This window comes from Biomphalaria glabrata, chromosome 1 (assembly GCF_947242115.1).
Source record: "Biomphalaria glabrata chromosome 1, xgBioGlab47.1, whole genome shotgun sequence".
Taxonomy (NCBI): domain Eukaryota; kingdom Metazoa; phylum Mollusca; class Gastropoda; family Planorbidae; genus Biomphalaria; species Biomphalaria glabrata.
Window position 1 is genome coordinate 20275234 of NC_074711.1, and position 19902 is coordinate 20295135.

General features: G+C 35.2%; 1 protein-coding gene across 7 annotated transcripts in view; it reads left to right on the forward strand.

Moving 5' to 3' along the window:
- LOC106050831 (potassium/sodium hyperpolarization-activated cyclic nucleotide-gated channel 4-like) overlaps positions 1-19902 on the forward strand; it is a 279493-nt gene that overhangs the window by 246709 nt on the left and 12882 nt on the right. For 3 of the 7 annotated variants that reach the window (XM_056026988.1, XM_056026982.1, XM_056026997.1), the window contains exons 5-8: positions 1777-1874; positions 3666-3815; positions 4014-4163; positions 7346-7564. In XM_056026988.1, the coding sequence (XP_055882963.1) occupies positions 1777-1874; positions 3666-3815; positions 4014-4163; positions 7346-7564 (617 nt within the window). The remainder of the gene's footprint in view (positions 1-1776; positions 1875-3665; positions 3816-4013; positions 4164-7345; positions 7565-19902) is intronic. The other 4 variants (XM_056027003.1, XM_056027022.1, XM_056027009.1 and 1 more) reach the window with 2 other exon arrangements.

The window sequence follows — 19902 nt, forward strand, 5'->3', positions numbered from 1 at the left end:
TTGACCTCTTAGAAAAAAAAAGCGATATTTTGCTAGTCGATAGTAAATCTAAAAGGCAGATCTAAATGTTTGTCGGCTTTTAGTTGGAAAACTACTATCTACTGTAGATGACTCGTAAAGTTAATTTGACAATAATTTTGTACTTAGTAAACTATAAATAAAATGCAAAGACAAATTTATTTTCTAATACAAAGTCTTAATTTTCACTTATTTATCCTTATCACAACCCAAATTAGGCCCCGCAAAATCCGTTTCGCATAGGGTCCAGCAACCTGTAGGACCGGCCCTGCCCACTCATTACGATTTTGTCGCGCAATTTTTATTTGAAATGTTGATTTTTAAAAAAGTAAAGTTTACCTTTAGACCTTGCGACCTATCAATGTAACTGTTTACAAAAGCATATTATAAATTCAGGCGCAAAAGTTATTGGGTAGAAATGGTTACAAATGAGATTTATTCTTACTAGACGGATCAAACCAATAATTTTGTTAAGCCACATGTTAGGTCCTTGTAAACGTTTCAAGGTAGATCTACTTCCTACTAAATTATTCATCTATAAGAACGTTTATTTATTGATTAGAGTAACAATTTGGGGGGGGGGGGCGTGTGCTCTCACTCTCCGTTTGTGTCTTGTAGCTCTAGTTTTCGAAATTTTGTGTTTTCATTTTCTTTATTTTTAATTCTGAACTCCACTACTCACCTACTAGTTCTATGAGCTCACTCTGAGGACAGCTTGCACGTGCATGGTGACTGCGATATAACTGACATCACAGCACGCACAAGACACTTTGTTTTGTTTCCATTTCTTTCTGTGTTTGCAAATCTAAGTACATCGTAAGACTTAGTGACATGAAATAATGCTAGATTTATTTCTTGGGCCTCTATAGGTAGAAGACAAGGTTCTTTAACACTTTGGAACTCATTTTTTGGTGCAGGAAGACATACGTTTTGGAACTCATTGTTTAGAGTAAGAAGACAAAAGATTTTGGAACTCATTGTTAGTTGTCAGAATTCAAAGTTCTTTAATGCCTCAGACAGAATTAGTGATTTGTAATTTTCAAGACAAGCTTAATTAACTCAAAAACTTAAACGTTATATTGTCAAAAGTAGCATAGCACATATGACGACGGTCAATGTCTGGACTAGGCATTGTCCGGAACTTTCTAGAAACGAAGTAACTCAAGGTGACGTAAACATCTAAGCAGAGGCAGTTGAGCATCTCCTGAGCTACCTCTGGGTATTATTATATAATCCTGATCTGGGTTTAGATCTTGGTTGTTTCCACTGCATGCTTGTCTGCACTATGTTCATTGTTTTGTCAGCCGTGATATCGTGTTAGTCATTCTCAACCATTGGAGAAATAAAGTTGACTGGAACCTTCATTAAAGTAAACCTCAGAAAACGCTGTCATGCCGGAAATCTGTATTTCAACACTGGTTGAGAATGGCTGTTGTGCCCCGGGTGTATTATATTTTAACTGTGACTTTTTACATTTTAAAAGAAACATGATTTTGTCATAACATTATCCAGTATTTCTATTTAAATATAAAGGCTGTGATATAGGGCTATTATCAAATTTCTTGTTATAAGTTGCCTTATAATGTTTACAAGGTATATTCTAAACATAATTTTGTTTTTGTATTATTTTAAAGCAATTTTTCATTTTTCAAATGCGGGGAATTTTTTAAGGCTTAGTTGATGTTTTATTATATTTTGTTTTACTTATTATTGTGTTATGTTGTGTATGGACAATGGCCGAGGTTTGTCTGTTTTCAGGGCGAGCTCTCAGGATGTTAAGGTTGGCCAAGCTTCTTAGTTTATTACGACTGCTTCGTTTGTCCAGACTTGTCCGCTATGTCCAGCAATGGGAAGAGGTCAGTATCTGGCTGTAGTTCATGAGAACATTTGGAATGAGAGGGAAGACATGGAATAGAAACAATTTTTTTTAGGTCAAAGTCATGACTGATTCACATACACGAAAAGTTTCTAGCTCAAAGTCATGACTGATTCACATACACGAAAAGTTTCTAGCTCAAAGTCATGACTGATTCACATACACGAAAAGTTTCTAGCTCAAAGTCATGACTGATTCACATACACGAAAAGTTTCTAGCTCAAAGTCATGACTGATTCACATACACGAAAAGTTTCTAAACAAAAATGATGTTTGAAAAATAAAAGTTAAAAGAGTTTACTTACAGCATGATTGAATGGTAACCTCAATATTTTTTTGAATAAATGCTATGGGGAAAAAACATCAACGACTTCAAAACATAAGAAGTTGTTTTTTCAAGTGCTTTTCACAATTTTACTAGTGTTCTTTGAAATGTCATTGGTATTCATGGACAGCTCTGTGTCCACCAGCAAGAAGAGAACTCTAGATTGAGTAGTTCCCTCATTGTTTAAGGTCAAATAGAACGGAAAACAAGCAAACTTTTTAAACATCCTTTTATAAAAGGAATAAAGCTTTTTTACGGGAAATAACTCCAAACTTACAATTATATGTTTCAATAATGTAGAAGTTATTTCCCTTATTCGATATAAAACGAATAAGTATTTAAAGTTTCATATAGATCCGAGAATAGAATTTTGTATTAATTTATATTTTAATTATATCAGTAAATAATTATGCAAAGTTTCAACTTGATCCTAGGATGTGTGTGGGAGAAATAACGTATACAAACTCTCTACCAGACAGACAGACAGACAGACAGACAGACAGAGTTATTTGAAATAAGCTTTGTAAAAATAGTGATAAAGTTTAGAACAGAGATGTTGTGCAGGTACAGCGGCCAAATGATTTTTTTACTCACATTAAAGCAAAATAAATTTCTAGAACTTGACAAGACAAATACTCAGGACCATAACATAATATATAGTCGTGCTATCTTAGTGGTTCTCAAACAGAGCTCTGTGCCACACTGAAGGGTAGTTATTAAAACTAAACAACAAATACATGAATATAAGAGTGTGAATGAAGATGATGGAGTAGTACACTCTGTTCAGAGTTTTTATTCCATCATTGTGTTGATCATGTGCAAGACATTCAATTTAGTATGTCAATTACAAATAAACTCTGAATGTAACGATTCCATCACTGTAATGTTTATTTGAGTGTTAGAACAAAAATGTTTGCTATTGTGTGTTGTGCTATTTAATAACATTATTATTCAATTGAATTCATCATTTTTTGTGTGTTCATGTATATTCCATTAAATTAATATTTCAATATAGCTTAAAAACATTATAGAGAAAAGTAGCTATTATTTCACATTTCATGTCACTTTTATAGAAAATATTGTAAATAAGCAATTTTCTGTAGAACATTCAATAAAACTAAAATTAAATTATAGCCCATTTCAAAACCTTTTTTTTAATGTTCAGCTACTTTGATCACAAAGTAAAACTTCAAGAACTTTACTGTTGACAAATTCAATTGATACATTTTAAACAAGATTGCTTTCATTCTTAACTGGTGGTCATTTCGAAATTCAGAAAGGGAATTGTCGCTCTCAGTAAACTAGCGCTACTCTCCTCTGAATTTCATATTTTCACACCGGTAAAGAGTGAAGACATGATTTTTTTCTCTCTAAACCTTCGATCATAAGAAAAGTTTTTAAAAAAAAGATGGTTGTGCTAGAATCTAGGTCTGCTGTTTCCCTCAGTTCCTGGCCTTCGCAGGCAAGTTCATGAGGATCTTCAATTTGATCTGTCTCATGTTCCTGTTGGGTCACTGGAACGGATGTTTGCAGTTCCTTGTCCCGATGATCCAAGATTACCCTAAAGACTGTTGGGTGTCTTTAGAAGAACTCAAGGTGAGACCTTTGCCTCCCATGGATGGACAGTTGACCACACTCCGTTTAACAAACCGCCCACGTGTGTAACTGTTTGTTTTGGTTTGGTTTGTAACTGTTTGTTTGTTGTTCGTTGTTGTTTTTTTTTTATTTCTTGCTATCGTCATGTCAATATATTCTTCCTTTGATATTTTTTGGTCATCGCTTGTTTTCTCTCAGTTCCTGGCCATTGCAGGCAAGTTTATGAGAATCTTCAACCATATTTGCCTCATGTTTCTCCTGGGACACTGGAACGGTTGCCTTCAGTTTTTGGTGCCCCTCATCCAAGATTTCCCAAAAGACTGCTGGGTTTCTACAGAGGGGCTTAAGGTACGTATGTCTTGTCCCCCCCAACCCCCCTGAACATAAACAAAGCCTACAGAGAAAACACGAACTACATAAAGACGTGTGTTGGTTCTGTCAGCCTTTGCTCGTTGTTTTATATGAAAACTTTAGCTCCTGAAGTCTGACATGGTGTAGGTCTGAAGTTATTCACTCGGAAAGTACGGTAGGTAACATCAAGATGAAAAATTATAGAACTAGAGGGGCTCTCAAATGTATTGAATAAATCCCTTGACTTCCAAAAGAAAGAGAGTTTGAGGACCTTCTCGGAAGAGACGCTCTTGCACATCTTGAAAAAAAATATATCGATCTACATAATAAATCACGTGATGTGATTTTGTTCTTTAATTTACGAACAATTCAAGAAGACTTATTGAAATTCTGTTTAGTTGTAGATTTTAAAAGTAATACAAAAGGTAATTCTACGTCCTGAAGTTACAACTCATCAGACATCGACTATGTCCAGGTAGGTTGGTAACTTTGTTATAACCTGTCACAGGTTACCTGTTCAAAGTGACGTTGTTATTGTTCCCCTCATTTTTTCCCCTGGTCATGATGGACTTTTATGTCTTCCAATGAGTTGAATGAGCTGCATGCTATTAGTTCAACTCAGACTCTTGTGTTTCATGGTGTGTGATTTGTGTTGCGTTGATGTGTCAAGACAGAAAACAAAAAACTTGTGTCCTGCTGTTGTACATTTGTTTATATTCTTCATACTTACTTCTGAAGTGAACAAATACAGACTTTGGTCTGACATAGATACAGACATTTGTCTTTCCTTCATTTACCACTAACAAACCATTGGTGTGTATTTTATGTTTTTATATATTAACAAACGGATATAATATAATGAGTTTGCATATGCAAATCTTAGTCTCTGTACTGAGCTTGATAAGACAAAAATATTTCACTGTTTTTTCACTTTTAAAAATAATATTCTAATGAAATTAACTCATGTTGTATAAAGAAATGCAACCTAAAAATGTAGTAAGCAGTCAATAGAAATATGTTTAAAATATGATTTTTATTTAGAATTCTATATGTACAGAAACTTTCCCTAGGCCTAGAGAGAACAATACACAGTTCAATAAAAATCTTTAGCTGCTAAATATGTGTTTCCTAATTGTGTTTGCATATGTTATGGATCTTTCATTAAAGTCTTAGTTTACTTCGTCTTGAAATAATAAGTGTAACTTTATCGAAATGTCTGTATCAGGTTTTTTGTGTAGCTAAACTCACACAGGACAGACAAAAAACACAAACACAATTTAATCGTTTTCTTTATTTGTTTTATTGTTAATTTGCTTTTATTTACAATTTCATATTTCTTTAACGTATGCTTATTTTTGTTTTATCTTAGTTCCTAATGATACAATTCTAGTAGTCTCTTAAGGCTCACATTTCTTGTGTTTCAGTTACTTTACATTGGCTCTGGTCTCGCTTTTTTTCTTTCTTCCTTCTCACTGTGTCTCTCCATACTTCAATCTTGCACCAGATATCAATCCATTCTTGACATCCTCTGTGTATTAAAAAAGATTATTATTGCAATTTTTATTATTATTATTATTAATTACGTATCTTTTTAATCTATTTAGCTTTTTCTTGTTTTTATTTTTCTTGCCTCAGTCCATTAAATTCTTGACAACTCCTGTCAACAGAATACGTTATCTCATGGGATACAAAATATAGAAACAATTCATTTGTCTGTCGCATTTTTTTCTGTACAATTAGAATATTTAAAAAAAAAAGGTTTTGGGTTACAGACTTTTTACATTGAAACATCCACCAACTGGAACTGCACAAAAAGTTGGGCTCCACTTTCAGTTTGTTCTTCCTGCAAGCACTTATGATCATGTGACATGTCTGCCTTAGAATCACTTCCTGTTTTGTTTGTCGTTGGACAATGAATGTCTATTTCGATTCACTTGTTCTGAAGTCGTTTGGACTTCTGGGCTGCCATAACTATTTGTTCCTTCATTCTCTTTGATTTGTTCTGAAGTCTTTTGGACTTCTGGGCTACCATAGCTTTTGGCTAGTTTCTGTATTCTCATTTGTTTGTTTTTTTTGGTGTGAAGTCTGATGGACTTCTGGGCTACTATTAATTAGTTGTTTTTTTTTTGCATTCTCTTTGTTTTTTTCTGCTCAGTATGATGCCAGTCCTCTTTGTGGGGATGTCTTATTGTGTTGTTTTTGTTGCCTACCTCTCGTCAGAGGAGCTGGGCCATCAAGAAAACTGCTGGCAATGTCCATTTGTATAACAGTAGTTCTTAGGTTGTTACGTAACTTTCCATATTTTGAAATAATGTAAAAAATAATGGAAGGAAAAACATCGTCACTTTTTCAAAGCAGCTTTTCCTTTATTTCAACAGTTTGTCAAGTCAGTTTGTCGAGTCAGTTTGTTACCTAGCAAAATACAATCAAGAAGAACTTCAAAGTTTTCTTATTTGGACAGTTTCCATCAATTGTAAAGTTTATTTTACAACAAGGTGTGGTGATTCAGTTATCATAGAAGTGCCACTGTCACCTTAAAGCACACGTCATGTCTGAACACCAGCACTTGTCATACACTTGACATTAAGAACACTTGACATGGCCTCAACAGTCGCGTGAGTAGATCTGTCAACTCAAATCACGTGACCTATCTTACCTTCTGCTACGTTCCAGTGTTTGTCATGCCAAAACAAATGCCACGTCTGTAAGCCTGCGCCTATGAGGTCGTAGTCACACCTGCTACCCAGACACGTTTATTATATTTAATGAAAAGCACTTGCTGAGTCAAAATATTCCTTCATCACTTTAGACCTACTTTTGTCATGTCATGTCACTTTAGACCTACTTTTGTCATGTCATGTCACTTTAGACCTACTTTTGTCATGTCATGTCACTTTAGCGTACTTGTCGAGCCAACATATTTGTCAGTTTGACATTCTAGTCCTGTCCAAACATGGTTCTTGTCAACTTACTTCTCAACAAACAATTAGACTCAACATCTCATCGTAAAGTCAAACAATTTATATATCTCGCTACTCGAACTACTGCTCAACACCACTAGACATTTTAACAGATCCTTTGAACAGGCTGAAACTTAAACAATGATATAACATAGTATATGTCAATAATATCATGTTCTTGAAGCTTACTCACCAACATGTTATCTTCTGTTTCCACAGGACTCACATTGGGCTGAGCAGTACACCTTCGCCCTATTTAAGGCATTATCTCACATGCTATGCATTGGTTACGGGCGCTTCCCGCCCCAGAATATGTCCGACACTTGGTTAACTATTCTCAGCATGCTGAGTGGCGCCACTTGTTACGCCCTGTTCCTTGCTCACACCACCGCCCTTATACACTCATTTGACACCTCAAGGCGCCTATATAACGACAAGGTAAGTGTTTCACCTCGCTACTATTAATTATCATGAGTACGAAGCAATGTTCAGTAAAAGAAAAATACCACAAAATGTCCTAGTAAGAATATAAAAATAACTAGGTGACTAGGTGACTTAAGTAAAAGTACCACTTTCATACCTTTCAATCTATAGAGCAGATGATGGATAGGCTATTTGTTTCTATGACCGACGGTTAATAAGGGTGTCTTGTGACCAGCACAACGACCAACCGCCTTAACTTTCCCCATCTTAGGTCCTAGGAATCCCCTAATTCAAAATACTAGTTTTTTACTGGGATTCGAACCCAAGACCGCTCGTGCTCCCAAGTAGGTGACTAGACAGACATACAACAAAGTGGATACTAAGATCGTTCTCAAAGCAACAATAGATGGCCCCAGTACTGTCAATACAAGTCACCTGTAGAGTATACCTTCTTTCAAACATTCAGATCGATCACCTGTGACTATAGACGAAAACAAATATGCCTCAACATAATCAAGATTGTTTTTAAAGTTTAAGAAAGTTCATCAACTGTTAGCCAAAGGGTGGTCAGTTTCAAGTCATAGAACAACAGTCAACAACTATGACATACCTCTTAGAGCATTTCCTCTATGAAGTCCTATTTGGAATGGAAGAAACGTTCTGACATTAGAGAGAGATTTAATAAGACAGAAATAGTACGTGTGTGAGTTTGCTTCCCTGCATGCGTCAGTAGGTGTTGGAACTTCATAAGAGGTGAGCGATCTACTGATTGTATGGGTTCATTACTGGAAATTAAGTCTCCCTTCTCTCCCTTGTTGATGGAATGCTATTTTGTTTCCTTTAGATTAGAATAATACAATTAGTCCTAGAGCCTTAGAATTAAATTTTTCCTATATTGACCACCATCTACAATAACTTATATTGAAAACAAATAGCGGTGTGTTAAAGTTACTTGTATTAATATGTGCCAAGCAGAGGCAAAAGCAGAGTCAGGAGTACATGCATTGCAGAGTCACGGGATATAGAGAATCATGGTCACACAATCTGCAATCCAGGAGTCTTTCCTTTATGTAAATCTGTAATGTCTCTTTCTTCTAACTGTTGGTGTTGATTTTGAAAAGACACATGTCGTGTCTGCATGCATCAGTATACCTTAAATTGTTGGTTTTCCTGCCATCCATTAGATCACCATTCAGAATGTCTTGTGGGCGTCGACCTTGTGGCATTCTGTGAACATGACCAAACTAGCCAAGGTGTCTGCTGCTAACAGTGCGGATGTCCTGGCATCCTGCTCTTTGCAGCACTTCCTCGTTGGTTATTTTATCTCGCCATCTATTTTTTCAAAATCTGCCTTAAGCAGATATTCAGCTTTTTTTTTTTCGTGATTGCATTTTGAGTTTTGACTTTTCTGAAGTGGATTTGTGTTTATTTGCCATCATTTCTCAAATCTTCAACTACGCCTTGTTGTTGTATCACATGACTTAACGTCTGGTAACGTCTGGTACTTTGCATGAACTACGAATGATCTGCCTATCAAAGACAAATAATATTCCCATTATTCTGTGAAGTTGTTTTCTTATGTTACAATTTTCAATGAGGACAAATAAAACATAAGCGTGCTGATCACAAGTTGGAATGACACAATGACATTGGCGAAAAATGTAGTTGTCAATAACACTATGACATTATGTTTTGATTGTCAGCTGGAAAAAAAGTCGATATAGGAGGTTTATCTTCAATCTATACTCCACCGTATTTTAATCATCAGGTAAACAGATTATTTCAATATTCAGCTTAATGTAATTTATAAATGATAAGATAAGATAATTTTCATTGATCCAATCAAATGGAAATTCAGTTTGACTGCAATTGGCAACCTCAGCGTAACTACTGTACAATAACAATATAGATGCAAATACGAACAATATTCACACACGAAACAATATCTTATATAATACAGACGTTACTTTAAAAAAGAAGATGATTACGTCCTACGCGTCATGCATTAGTCATGCATATTAACCAATGACCTTGACCAATATTTCTTATATTACATCTTATAATGAGACCACATAAACACGCCGTCATGTTGGTCTTTGAATCTATTTGGTTCTATAATCTATTTGGTTCTATAATCTATTGGGTTCTATAATCTATTGGGTTCTATAATCTATTGGGTTCTATAATCTATGAATAAAGATCTCCAGTGTTACAGTATGTTTTCATACCTGGACCAATTGACCTTTGTGTGACCTTATCGACTGTCTTTACCTATTCCATTAGCTTCTAATTGCTGCTGTTCTTATTCGACAAATTAGTTCTTATTAGATTTTTTTTAACACACATGTTCACATTTCACAGACTATAGTTCTCATTTAATAGTCAAATTTTTATTTAACAGACAAATGTTTATAAAATAGATATGTTTTTATTAAATAGACAACTTTGTATTGATTAGAAATATGAGGATGTTGTTTGTTTTTTACCAAAATTTAGTCAAAATACAAAACAACAACAAGAGTTTCCATGGACATCAAGTTCCTTGGTCAATCAAGACAGAAGAAAAATGAGAAAATATCAACTTCCAGAAGCGCTGACCCTTAGAAAAAAAAATCCATATTCCAACGAATGTTCATGGCACTCTCCCAAAAGGGAGATTCATTTTCCCACTATGTTCTATCCATAAACATTATTTCAACAGTTCGACCGAAAGTAATTTCTATTCACGATACAATTGTCTTTAGAACATAACGCTAGATTAGAATAGTAGTGGCATTGGTGCTCTGGTCAAGCCTTAGCTAGATTAGAATAGTAGTGGCATTGGTGCTCTGGTCAAGCCTTAGCTAGATTAGAATAGTAGTGGCATTGGTGCTCTGGTCAAGCCTTAAACAATTGTGTTTAACTAACAAGACAATGTACAGAGTTTCTCGTTTGATTTAATCACAATCTGATGTGTGCACTTATTGTAGCAGTTGATTGATATGTACCTGTCAAAGAAACTGTGAATGAATTACACATTTTATTTTATTAGTTGTACTTGTGCTCGGATTTAAGTTCCATCCAAACTCATATATCTTGTTAGTGCCTGTGTAACGTGGGCGCCAGTGACATTATGGGAAATTGTATTTTATTTTAAAATGTATTCGATAAAACTGCAAAGTAGGTCTCTTGAGTTCAAGTCTTTCAAAGCTTGCTCTACAGTTTTTATATGAAGGGATGTGTGGGCGAGAGGCTTAAGCCGCTTGGCTTGGGCTTGGCTACCTACCAAGGGGGCTTGAACTCGAAACCCTTTTAACCAGAAGTGTTAATTGTTAACCTATGCAACCTATTACCAGAAGTTGAACAATGAAAATTCTGCAAAATAAAGAACAAAACAAGGATTATTTCTAAGTAATGTGACAAGTCTATATTTGTGTGTCTGCAATATATAGTGTACCAAAATGTCTATCTGTTGTTTCAAAACATGGAGTCTGAGTTTTTAAAAATAGCGGGGTCTGAGTGTGGTTTAAGACTAGATCTACACATTGCAGGGACATGGTTTTGACAAGTTGTTTTCCGAGTCGCTGTCAAAGACAAATTTCCCCTAAATCCCTGGCAATATCACGTCTGCTTCTCATTGCAGAACACGAGAGCTTCTGCCCCGAGGGGAGAGGGGGGACTAGGAAGAGATGACAATTCTTGTTGCCACAATTTCCAACACACTCTCTTTTGTTGCTGATAAAAGAGGAGAGGGTCCTTTTTAAAAAAAGAGATATAAACTTCTTTAGTTATTGAACAATAATCTGGGCGCATTATTTTATACACTATTAGACTGGATCAGCTTATAGATTTTGTCAAGCGCAACATTCTGGCTGATAGAGTGTTATATAGCGATTACAAACAGTATAAAAATAGCCAAAGTCTATACTCTAAGCGCAATAATTTTTTTTTAAATGTATAGTATTATGTGAGTAACTGCTTCTATTATGGCAAGTGGCCATTAGAATAATTTTTTGTTATAAAATTATTATAAGTTTAGCTTATTGTGGCGTTCTGGTGAATCAAAAATAACTCTGACAGTTTGAAGCGATGAGACGTCAGCCTTAAATCTGGGCAAATAGATCAAGATTGAGTGTAGAAATGTATCTTCAAAACTGAAAATCACTGTTTTTATAAGCATACAAATCATTACAAATGTGTCTCTCACCAAATGAAACCAATGCCGGTCGACCAGTCTTGATATTTCAGTCTATGTGTCTAGGCACATATTTACCTCCCTTGCCCTATCAATCTACCTGAAGTTTGAAATTAATTTTACTGCCTTGTTCAGCAGAAGTAAATTACATAAGAACCAACATGGCTGACAAATTGTCTATATTAGATACGTATATTTAAATACAACAAAACGAATCTACTCTATTTATAGTCATATTTTGTTCCAATGTAATTATGTTTTTAGCCGTAGCATATAGAATATCTGTTCAGTTTATAGATTACAGCTACACATGTAATTAGGTCAAACCACAAGTCTGAAAACTACAAGCTCACGTTGACTTTGTCAATTTATTCCATAATTTCTTGACCCACGTCACGTCCGAGTACACATGCATCAGTCAATAATCTAGAGCATTCGATTTGTTTTGTATCGTGTACATTTAGTTGAGGATTTTCACGACAAAATTAACAATGTCAAGGTGTTATGGTGTGTGTGTGTGTGTGTTTCCTAGGGGATATAGAAAGGGAGTATTGTTGGAGTGTGTGTGTTTCATAGGTCTTATAGAAAGGGAGTATTTATTGTTAGTTGTAGAGAGAGAGCATTAATTAAGTGTTAGTCATGTCTAATGATGCAAGATAAACGGCTCTGTCGTAAGCTGTGTTAAGTACGCCAGACGACTCCTGGATGCATGCGTGTATAGACGTGTCTTTATAGTGAATTAGATTTCCTTGAAATATCAGTTCATTTCAATTCATCTCACGTTATATGTGTCTATATTGTAATGAAATGTTGTATTTAGATTTGTTCACAAAAAGAACTTTATTCAAGTAGTAAGTAATACGCCTACAGTGGTTTCGTTGCCTACCTGCAGTGTGGTGCTACAGGTCTACGACGGCCAACAACACAAGGCCATTGAGCTTCCATGTTACTAACTAAATCACAAAAATAAAATAAAATTGAGTTACAGGCGGAGGAGCTTAGAAACGTTTGATTCTGTAGTGATAAAAAGTGACACCAGAAATTGTAATACAACTTTAAAAACACCTCCTAGCTTACCCACACTTTCAGTTTGTGTACTGGATACACTATGAAGCTAGCTACTGATTGTTGTCAGACATATAGGAAATTCTCCAGTATTGTTAAAACGCCCCATACTGTAGAATCACAATTGTTTGAATATAAAACTTTGATTGAATTGACCTACAGCTAGTGAGGTGAAGCAAACTATAACTAAAGCATAACTAAAATGACCAATGAATTAGAAAAATTGTTCTATTTTTAGATGACAAGGGCTTGTACTGTGCAGAAAAACAAGAAAGGCGAACTAGCAAATTGAGTTGACGTGTTGCGTCCCTTGAGTCCCCCAGGGTTATTAGTTTGCATCCATTTGGTTAGAGCACAATTACTTTTTTTTTTATGCTACGACTTGGTCAAGGTCACGATATCTATCCAATCATGGCAGTAGCCAATAAGAAAAAAAAATACTTTTGTTCTTTTTCCATTCCTCCTGATTTTACTATCTGCCGAGTCAGTGATTAATGAACAATTGTGGAGAGTATTTGTGTTTTAACTAGTTTTTATATTGTTTCCTGAGTTAAAACACAAAATTAATTAAATTGCAAATTAGATTTTTGCCACCATTCTTTTTGTTAATGAACCATTGTCCTTGATTTTATTTTGATTTGTGTATTTAATCAATAGAATTTTTTAAAGCCAGTATTTGATATTTGATTTTCAAAATTACTCCGTATTTCTTGTATGTCTATGAGCCTGTATATTGTCTATTATTATAAACTAGTCGACCCATGGCGTAGCATACGCCCTTATTTTGCAGTACCGGCCTTAGGCCAATGCGAACGCAGTGGGCCCAGCACTTTCAAAGGACCTGCGCTAATTCTAGGTGTAAATTATTAAATTAAACCCTTTTATAACTTATAACAGAATTCCCGCAGCCTCCTGATTTACCAGAAGCTCCTTGAAATCTTCTGAAAGTGCAAAATATACGAAAAAGTCATGGAAATTATTAAAATCTTTTGAAAACTCAAAAAAAAAATCTTCTGAAAAATATAGACAAAAAAAATTGTCATTTTGGGGTGTCATTCAAAATGGAAAACGCCAATCCTACGCGCAATGAAAAAAAACGGCATTATGCTATACCCATAATTGTGGAATCCGGTGAAAGAAACTTCTCGCTCTTCAAACTAATAAAGAATTACTTGAGGTCAACAATTCTCGAAGATAGATTGAAACATTTGGTAATTCTTGCTATTGAGCGTAATCTATGTAGGAAACATAATTTTTATGATATACTGTATGGCTTCGCTACACTCGAAGCTCGTAAAGTAATTCTGTAGGTAGTAAAGAATGAAGAAAATGCAAAGACGAATTTATTTTCGTATACAAATTCTTAATTTTCACTTATTATCTGTATCCCTACTCAAACTTGGCCCCGCCAAATCCGTTTCGCATAGAGCCCCACAACGGTTGAGTGCGGCCCTGCTATTTAGTGACGGGTGAATACAGAGTAGATTACTTGTTCTCCCCTCCCCTCTTTTTTTTTCGCCGCTAAAGTAACGTGGGGCTACTCTAGTCCGAATTGCAGAAATAAAAGAGTGATCTTTCCTTTAAGTGGTGTCCAAACTCTTAAACCATGAAGAGAATTATATATAGAGATTTGCTTTGTCACATGACCTGTATTGTCAACTATAATGCAATTTTCTATTACACTATATGTATAGAGTCTAGTCTATTTTGTTTTACTCTGCCGCATCGTCTAGCACTTAGCTCTGATCTACTTGACTTGTATAGTGTGCCCGACCTGGACAGCTAGTTCCCATATAAAATATTCAGTAATAACATTTGAAGATATTTATTGAGAAAAATGTAGATTCTTACCACGTTCCGATGAGATAGCCTCTTACAGTACCCGCTTATGTATTATTTTAGAATTTCTTGCTGAACTGTCTAGCCATGAGAAGAGAAGTATTACCTTACAAACTGTCTAGCCATGAGAAGAGAAGTATTATCTTACAAACTGTCTAGCCTTGAGAAGAGAAGTATTATCTTATAAACTGTCTAGTATTGAGAAGAGAAGTATTACCTTACAAACTGTCTAGCATTGAGAAGAGAAGTATTACCTTACAAACTGTCTAGTATTGAGAAGAGAAGTATTACCTTACAAACTGTCTAGCATTGAGAAGAGAAGTATTACCTTACAAACTGTCTAGTATTGAGAAGAGAAGTATTATCCTACAAACTGTCTAGCTAAGGGAAGAGAAGTATTATCTTAGAAACTGTCTAGCCATGAGAAGATAAGTATTACCTTACAAACTGTCTAGCCTTGAGAAAAGAAGTATTACCTTACAAACTGTCTAGCATTGAGAAGAGAAGTATTACCTTACAAACTGTCTAGTATTGAGAAGAGAAGTATTATCTTACAAACTGTCTAGCTAAGGGAAGAGAAGTATTATCTTAGAAACTGTCTAGCCATGAGAAGATAAGTATTATCTTACAAACTGTCTAGTATTGAGAAGAGAAGTATTACCTTACAAACTGTCTAGCCTTGAGAAAAGAAGTATTACCTTACAAACTGTCTAGCATTGAGAAGAGAAGTATTACCTTACAAACTGTCTAGCTTTAAGAAGAGAAGTATTACCTTACAAACTGTCTAGCATTCAGAAGAGAAGTATTACCTTACAAACTGTCTAGCCTTGAGAAGAGAAGTATTATCTTACAAACTGTCTAGCATTGAGAAGAGAAGTATTACCTTACAAACTGTCTAGTATTGAGAAGAGAAGTATTATCTTACAAACTGTCTGGCCAAGGGAAGAGAAGTATTATCTTAGAAACTGTCTAGCCATGAGAAGAGAAGTATTACCTTACAAACTGTCTAGCCTTGAGAAGAGAAGTATTATCTTACAAACTGTCTAGCATTGAGAAGAGAAGTAATACTTTACAAACTGTCTAGCCATGAGAAGAGAAGTATTACCTTACAAACTGTCTAGTATTGAGAAGAGAAGTATTATCTTACAAACTGTCTAGCTAAGGGAAGAGAAGTATTATCTTAGAAACTGTCTAGCAATGAGAAGAAAAGTATTATCTTACAAACTGTCTAGTATTGAGAAGAGAAGTATTACCTTACAAACTGTCTAGCCTTGAGAAAAGAAGTATTACCTTACAAACTGTCTAGCTTTGAGAAGAGAAGTATTACCTTACAAACTGTCTAGCATTCAGAAGAGAAGTATTACCTTACAAATTGTCTAGCCATGAGAAGAGAAGTATTACCTTACAAACTGTCTAGCCTTGAGAAGAGAAGTATTATCTTACAAACTGTCTAGCATTGAGAAGAGAAGTATTACCTTACAAACTGTCTAGCCATGAGAAGAGAAGTATTACCTTACAAACTGTCTAGTATTGAGAAGAGAAGTATTATCTTACAAACTGTCTAGCTAAGGGAAGATAAGTATTATCTTAGAAACTGTCTAGCCATGAGAAGAGAAGTATTATCTTACAAACTGTCTAGCCTTGAGAAAAGAAGTATTACCTTACAAACTGTCTAGCATTGAGAAGAGAAGTATTACCTTACAAACTGTCTAGCTTTGAGAAGAGAAGTATTACCTTACAAACTGTCTAGCATTCAAAAGAGAAGTATTACCTTACAAACTGTCTAGCATTGAGAAGAGAAGTATTACCTTAGAAACTGTCTAGCCATGAGAAGAGAAGTATTATCTTACAAACTGTCTAGCCAAGGGAAGAGAAGTATTATCTTACAAACTGTCTAGCCAAGGGAAGAGAAGTATTATCTTACAAACTGTCTAGCCAAGGGAAGAGAAGTATTATCTTACAAACTGTCTAGCCATGAGAAGAGCAGTATTATCTTACAAACTGTCTAGCCATGAGAAGAGAAGTATTATCTTGCAAACTGTCTAGCCATGAGAAGAGCAGTATTATCTTACAAACTGTCTAGCCATGAGAAGAGAAGTATTATCTTACAAACTGTCTAGCCATGAGAAGAGAAGTATTATCTTACAAACTGTCTAGCATTGAGAAGAGAAGTATTATCTTACAAACTATCTAGCCATGAGAAGAGAAGTATTATCTTACAAACTGTGTAGCCATGAGAAGATAAGTATTATCTTACAAACGGTGTAGCCATGAGAAGAGAAGTATTATCTTACAAACTGTCTAGCCATGAGAAGAGAAGTATTATCTTACAAACAGTGTAGCTTTATTGCTGTCTTTTCTTTGTATTCCCTATTATTATGACTTCGTAAATATTAATGTGTTTCTACACTTTTATTAACGTTATATCGCTTTACACTTGTCGACACATAATTCAATGAAACATTTCCATAAATATATATTAACATATTCCCCAATGCGTTATGAAAGTGCCAACAAATCAAAGTCAGTTGTACTTTTGTATTAGTCTGACGACAGCTAGGTGAATACATATTCGATGACAACCAAAAAATGTTTACAATTTGGTAGGCTCTTATCATTGACCGTTTCTTTGATGTAAGTTATATACAGTTTTGCGTGAAAAGCAAGACCTAACTCTAAATTGTATTTATATCTATTGCTTTCATCTTACAATCTACATGCCGGAGTTTTTAACAACATTTTGTGATTCACAGTTCACCATCTGCCCCACCCTCAGCTAAGGTCCATTATGCAGTTCTGGTGATTTACACTTTGGGTCTAACACAGCGTCCAGACCTTTATCCCGAAGTCTGAATGAAAATCAAAGTCTGGGGAGGTGGGAGTCCAAGGAATCAATTAGACTCTCCCCCTTCACTTTCTCTGCACGCCTTTTAGAATCCTTGCGATGGGGGAGGGACGTTTGATCAGACGATCAATGTCTGGTAGATGCAAAGAATGTTTAATAATGCAGTACCATCGTCTGCCTGAACTTAGCATTTGTCTCTGTGTTATTGTCCATGTGTGTGTGTGTCAATGGGAGAGAGACAGCGAGAAGGATGCGTTTTTCGGAACTAAATCACATCTTGTAATCATTCTTCTTGAGTTCTGACATACTGTGATTTGTCACTAGGATGTCACATGAATGCATGTCAATAAAACCGTGACATCTCTAACCCTAAACATAAGGTAACATCACTCTAAAACTAAAATGACATTAACATGATTATTACTACATCACACATTGACTTCTCTTTGACATCTAACTGACTTCCCTTTGACATCTCACTGACTTCCCTTTGACATCTCACTGACTTCCCTTTGACATCTCACTGACATCTCTTTGACATCACATTGACGTCTCTTTGACATCACACTGACTTCCCTTTGACATCACAGTGACTTTCTTATGACATTACACTGACTTCCCTTTGACAACATTGGTTCCAAATACTTTAAGTACATATAAATCGTTAGACGAAATACCTGCTTCGGGACGCAATCAACTTTGCCTGAATAACACATTGGCATTTTAAGCTGACATGTCAGGTTTCTAATGTTTTGAAAGCCTTACAATTGTCTACGAAATCACAAATTTTTTTTTTTCTATTAAAAATAGGAAAAAAAGGTTTTATTGTTAATAAATAAACAACTCAAGAAAAACAAACTTATAAGTGTCACAACTAAAGTATATTTAATAGAAATAGCAGCGAATAGTTCATTGAAACCATCTTAGCATCTATAAATATCACCAGCTTCTACCTAGTTACTTGCGGCTATGGACCAATTAGTATTCCACTTTATTGGACAGAAACAGTTTGGCCAGTAAATAAAGGCTACTTCCTATGATTAGCTAATATTTTTAATTAGCTAGAATGTTGAAGAAAGAAAGGAGGCAAACGGAAGGTCGGGCGGAAATCAATAGCCTGCTAGAAGGATTGAACCAAAAAGTCTAGTCTGGTTCTGCTTTCTAATGTAGCATTAACCTACTAGTTGTTTTTCCTTTAGTGTCTGGTTGTTGGTCCACGTAGATATAGCAGTGTATTAAAGGCATTAGGAACATTGGCGTCCATAAACACCAAAATATTTTCTTCCCCCCCTCTCTTTCAATCCATCTTTGGAACATATATATGTGAGCCGACTTAAAGACGAGTAACGTAAATAAGGTGTTCACATTGAGACGTACTAAAGTGTTCACATTGAGACGTACTAAAGTGTTCACATTGAGACGTACTAAAGGCAGATATATTTACTTTTTGTTCACATTGAGACATACTAAAGGCAGATATATTTACTTTTTGTTCACATTGAGACATACTAAAGGCAGATATATTTACTTTTTGTTCACATTGAGACGTACTAAAGGCAGATATATTTACTTTTTGTTCACATTGAGACGTACTAAAGGCAGATATATTTACTTTTTGTTCACATTGAGACGTACTAAAGGCAGATATATTTACTTTTTGTTCACATTGAGACGTACTAAAGGCAGATATATTTACTTTTTGTTCACATTGAGACGTACTAAAGGCAGATATATTTACTTTTTGTTCACATTGAGACGTACTAAAGGCAGATATATTTACTTTTTGTTCACATTGAGACGTACTAAAGGCAGATATATTTACTTTTTGTTCACATTGAGACGTACTAAAGGCAGATATATTTACTTTTTGTTCACATTGAGACGTACTAAAGGCAGATATATTTACTTTTTGCCCAAGAAATACAAATAAATAAGAAAATTTCAAAATAGTTTGGCTCTACTCTGTTCACTGCAAAGCCTAAACTGGAAGAGAGAAGTGGTGAACTTAAAATATGGACACAACGAATGTATAACTCCAGGAGAATGTATACTAACAGATCCAACAATTTGCTTAGTATCTCTCGCCTCTGGGGACAAAGTCGGACGAGACGAAATGTATGAACGATACAAATCTGAACATGTGTACTGGGTAACCCTTTCGTAGAACAGTTCTCTTAAAAAGGGGCAACCTTTTCCTAGAGAATGAAAATAAGATGCATCATCTTTAAACAAGCAAAACTATTAAATATTTCTAGATGTATTCCACTTTCTGCAAGGTCCCTTGTGTTCGCAATGTGACTTAACTATTCTTTACCTGTTTCGTGGTCTTAGACAATCAATAATTTTCTTTCACTGGTTTCCATTAAGATGTCGCATGGGCACTGGGCATCCATCGCCAACTTACAAATTTGCTCTCCCTTTTTAAACGTC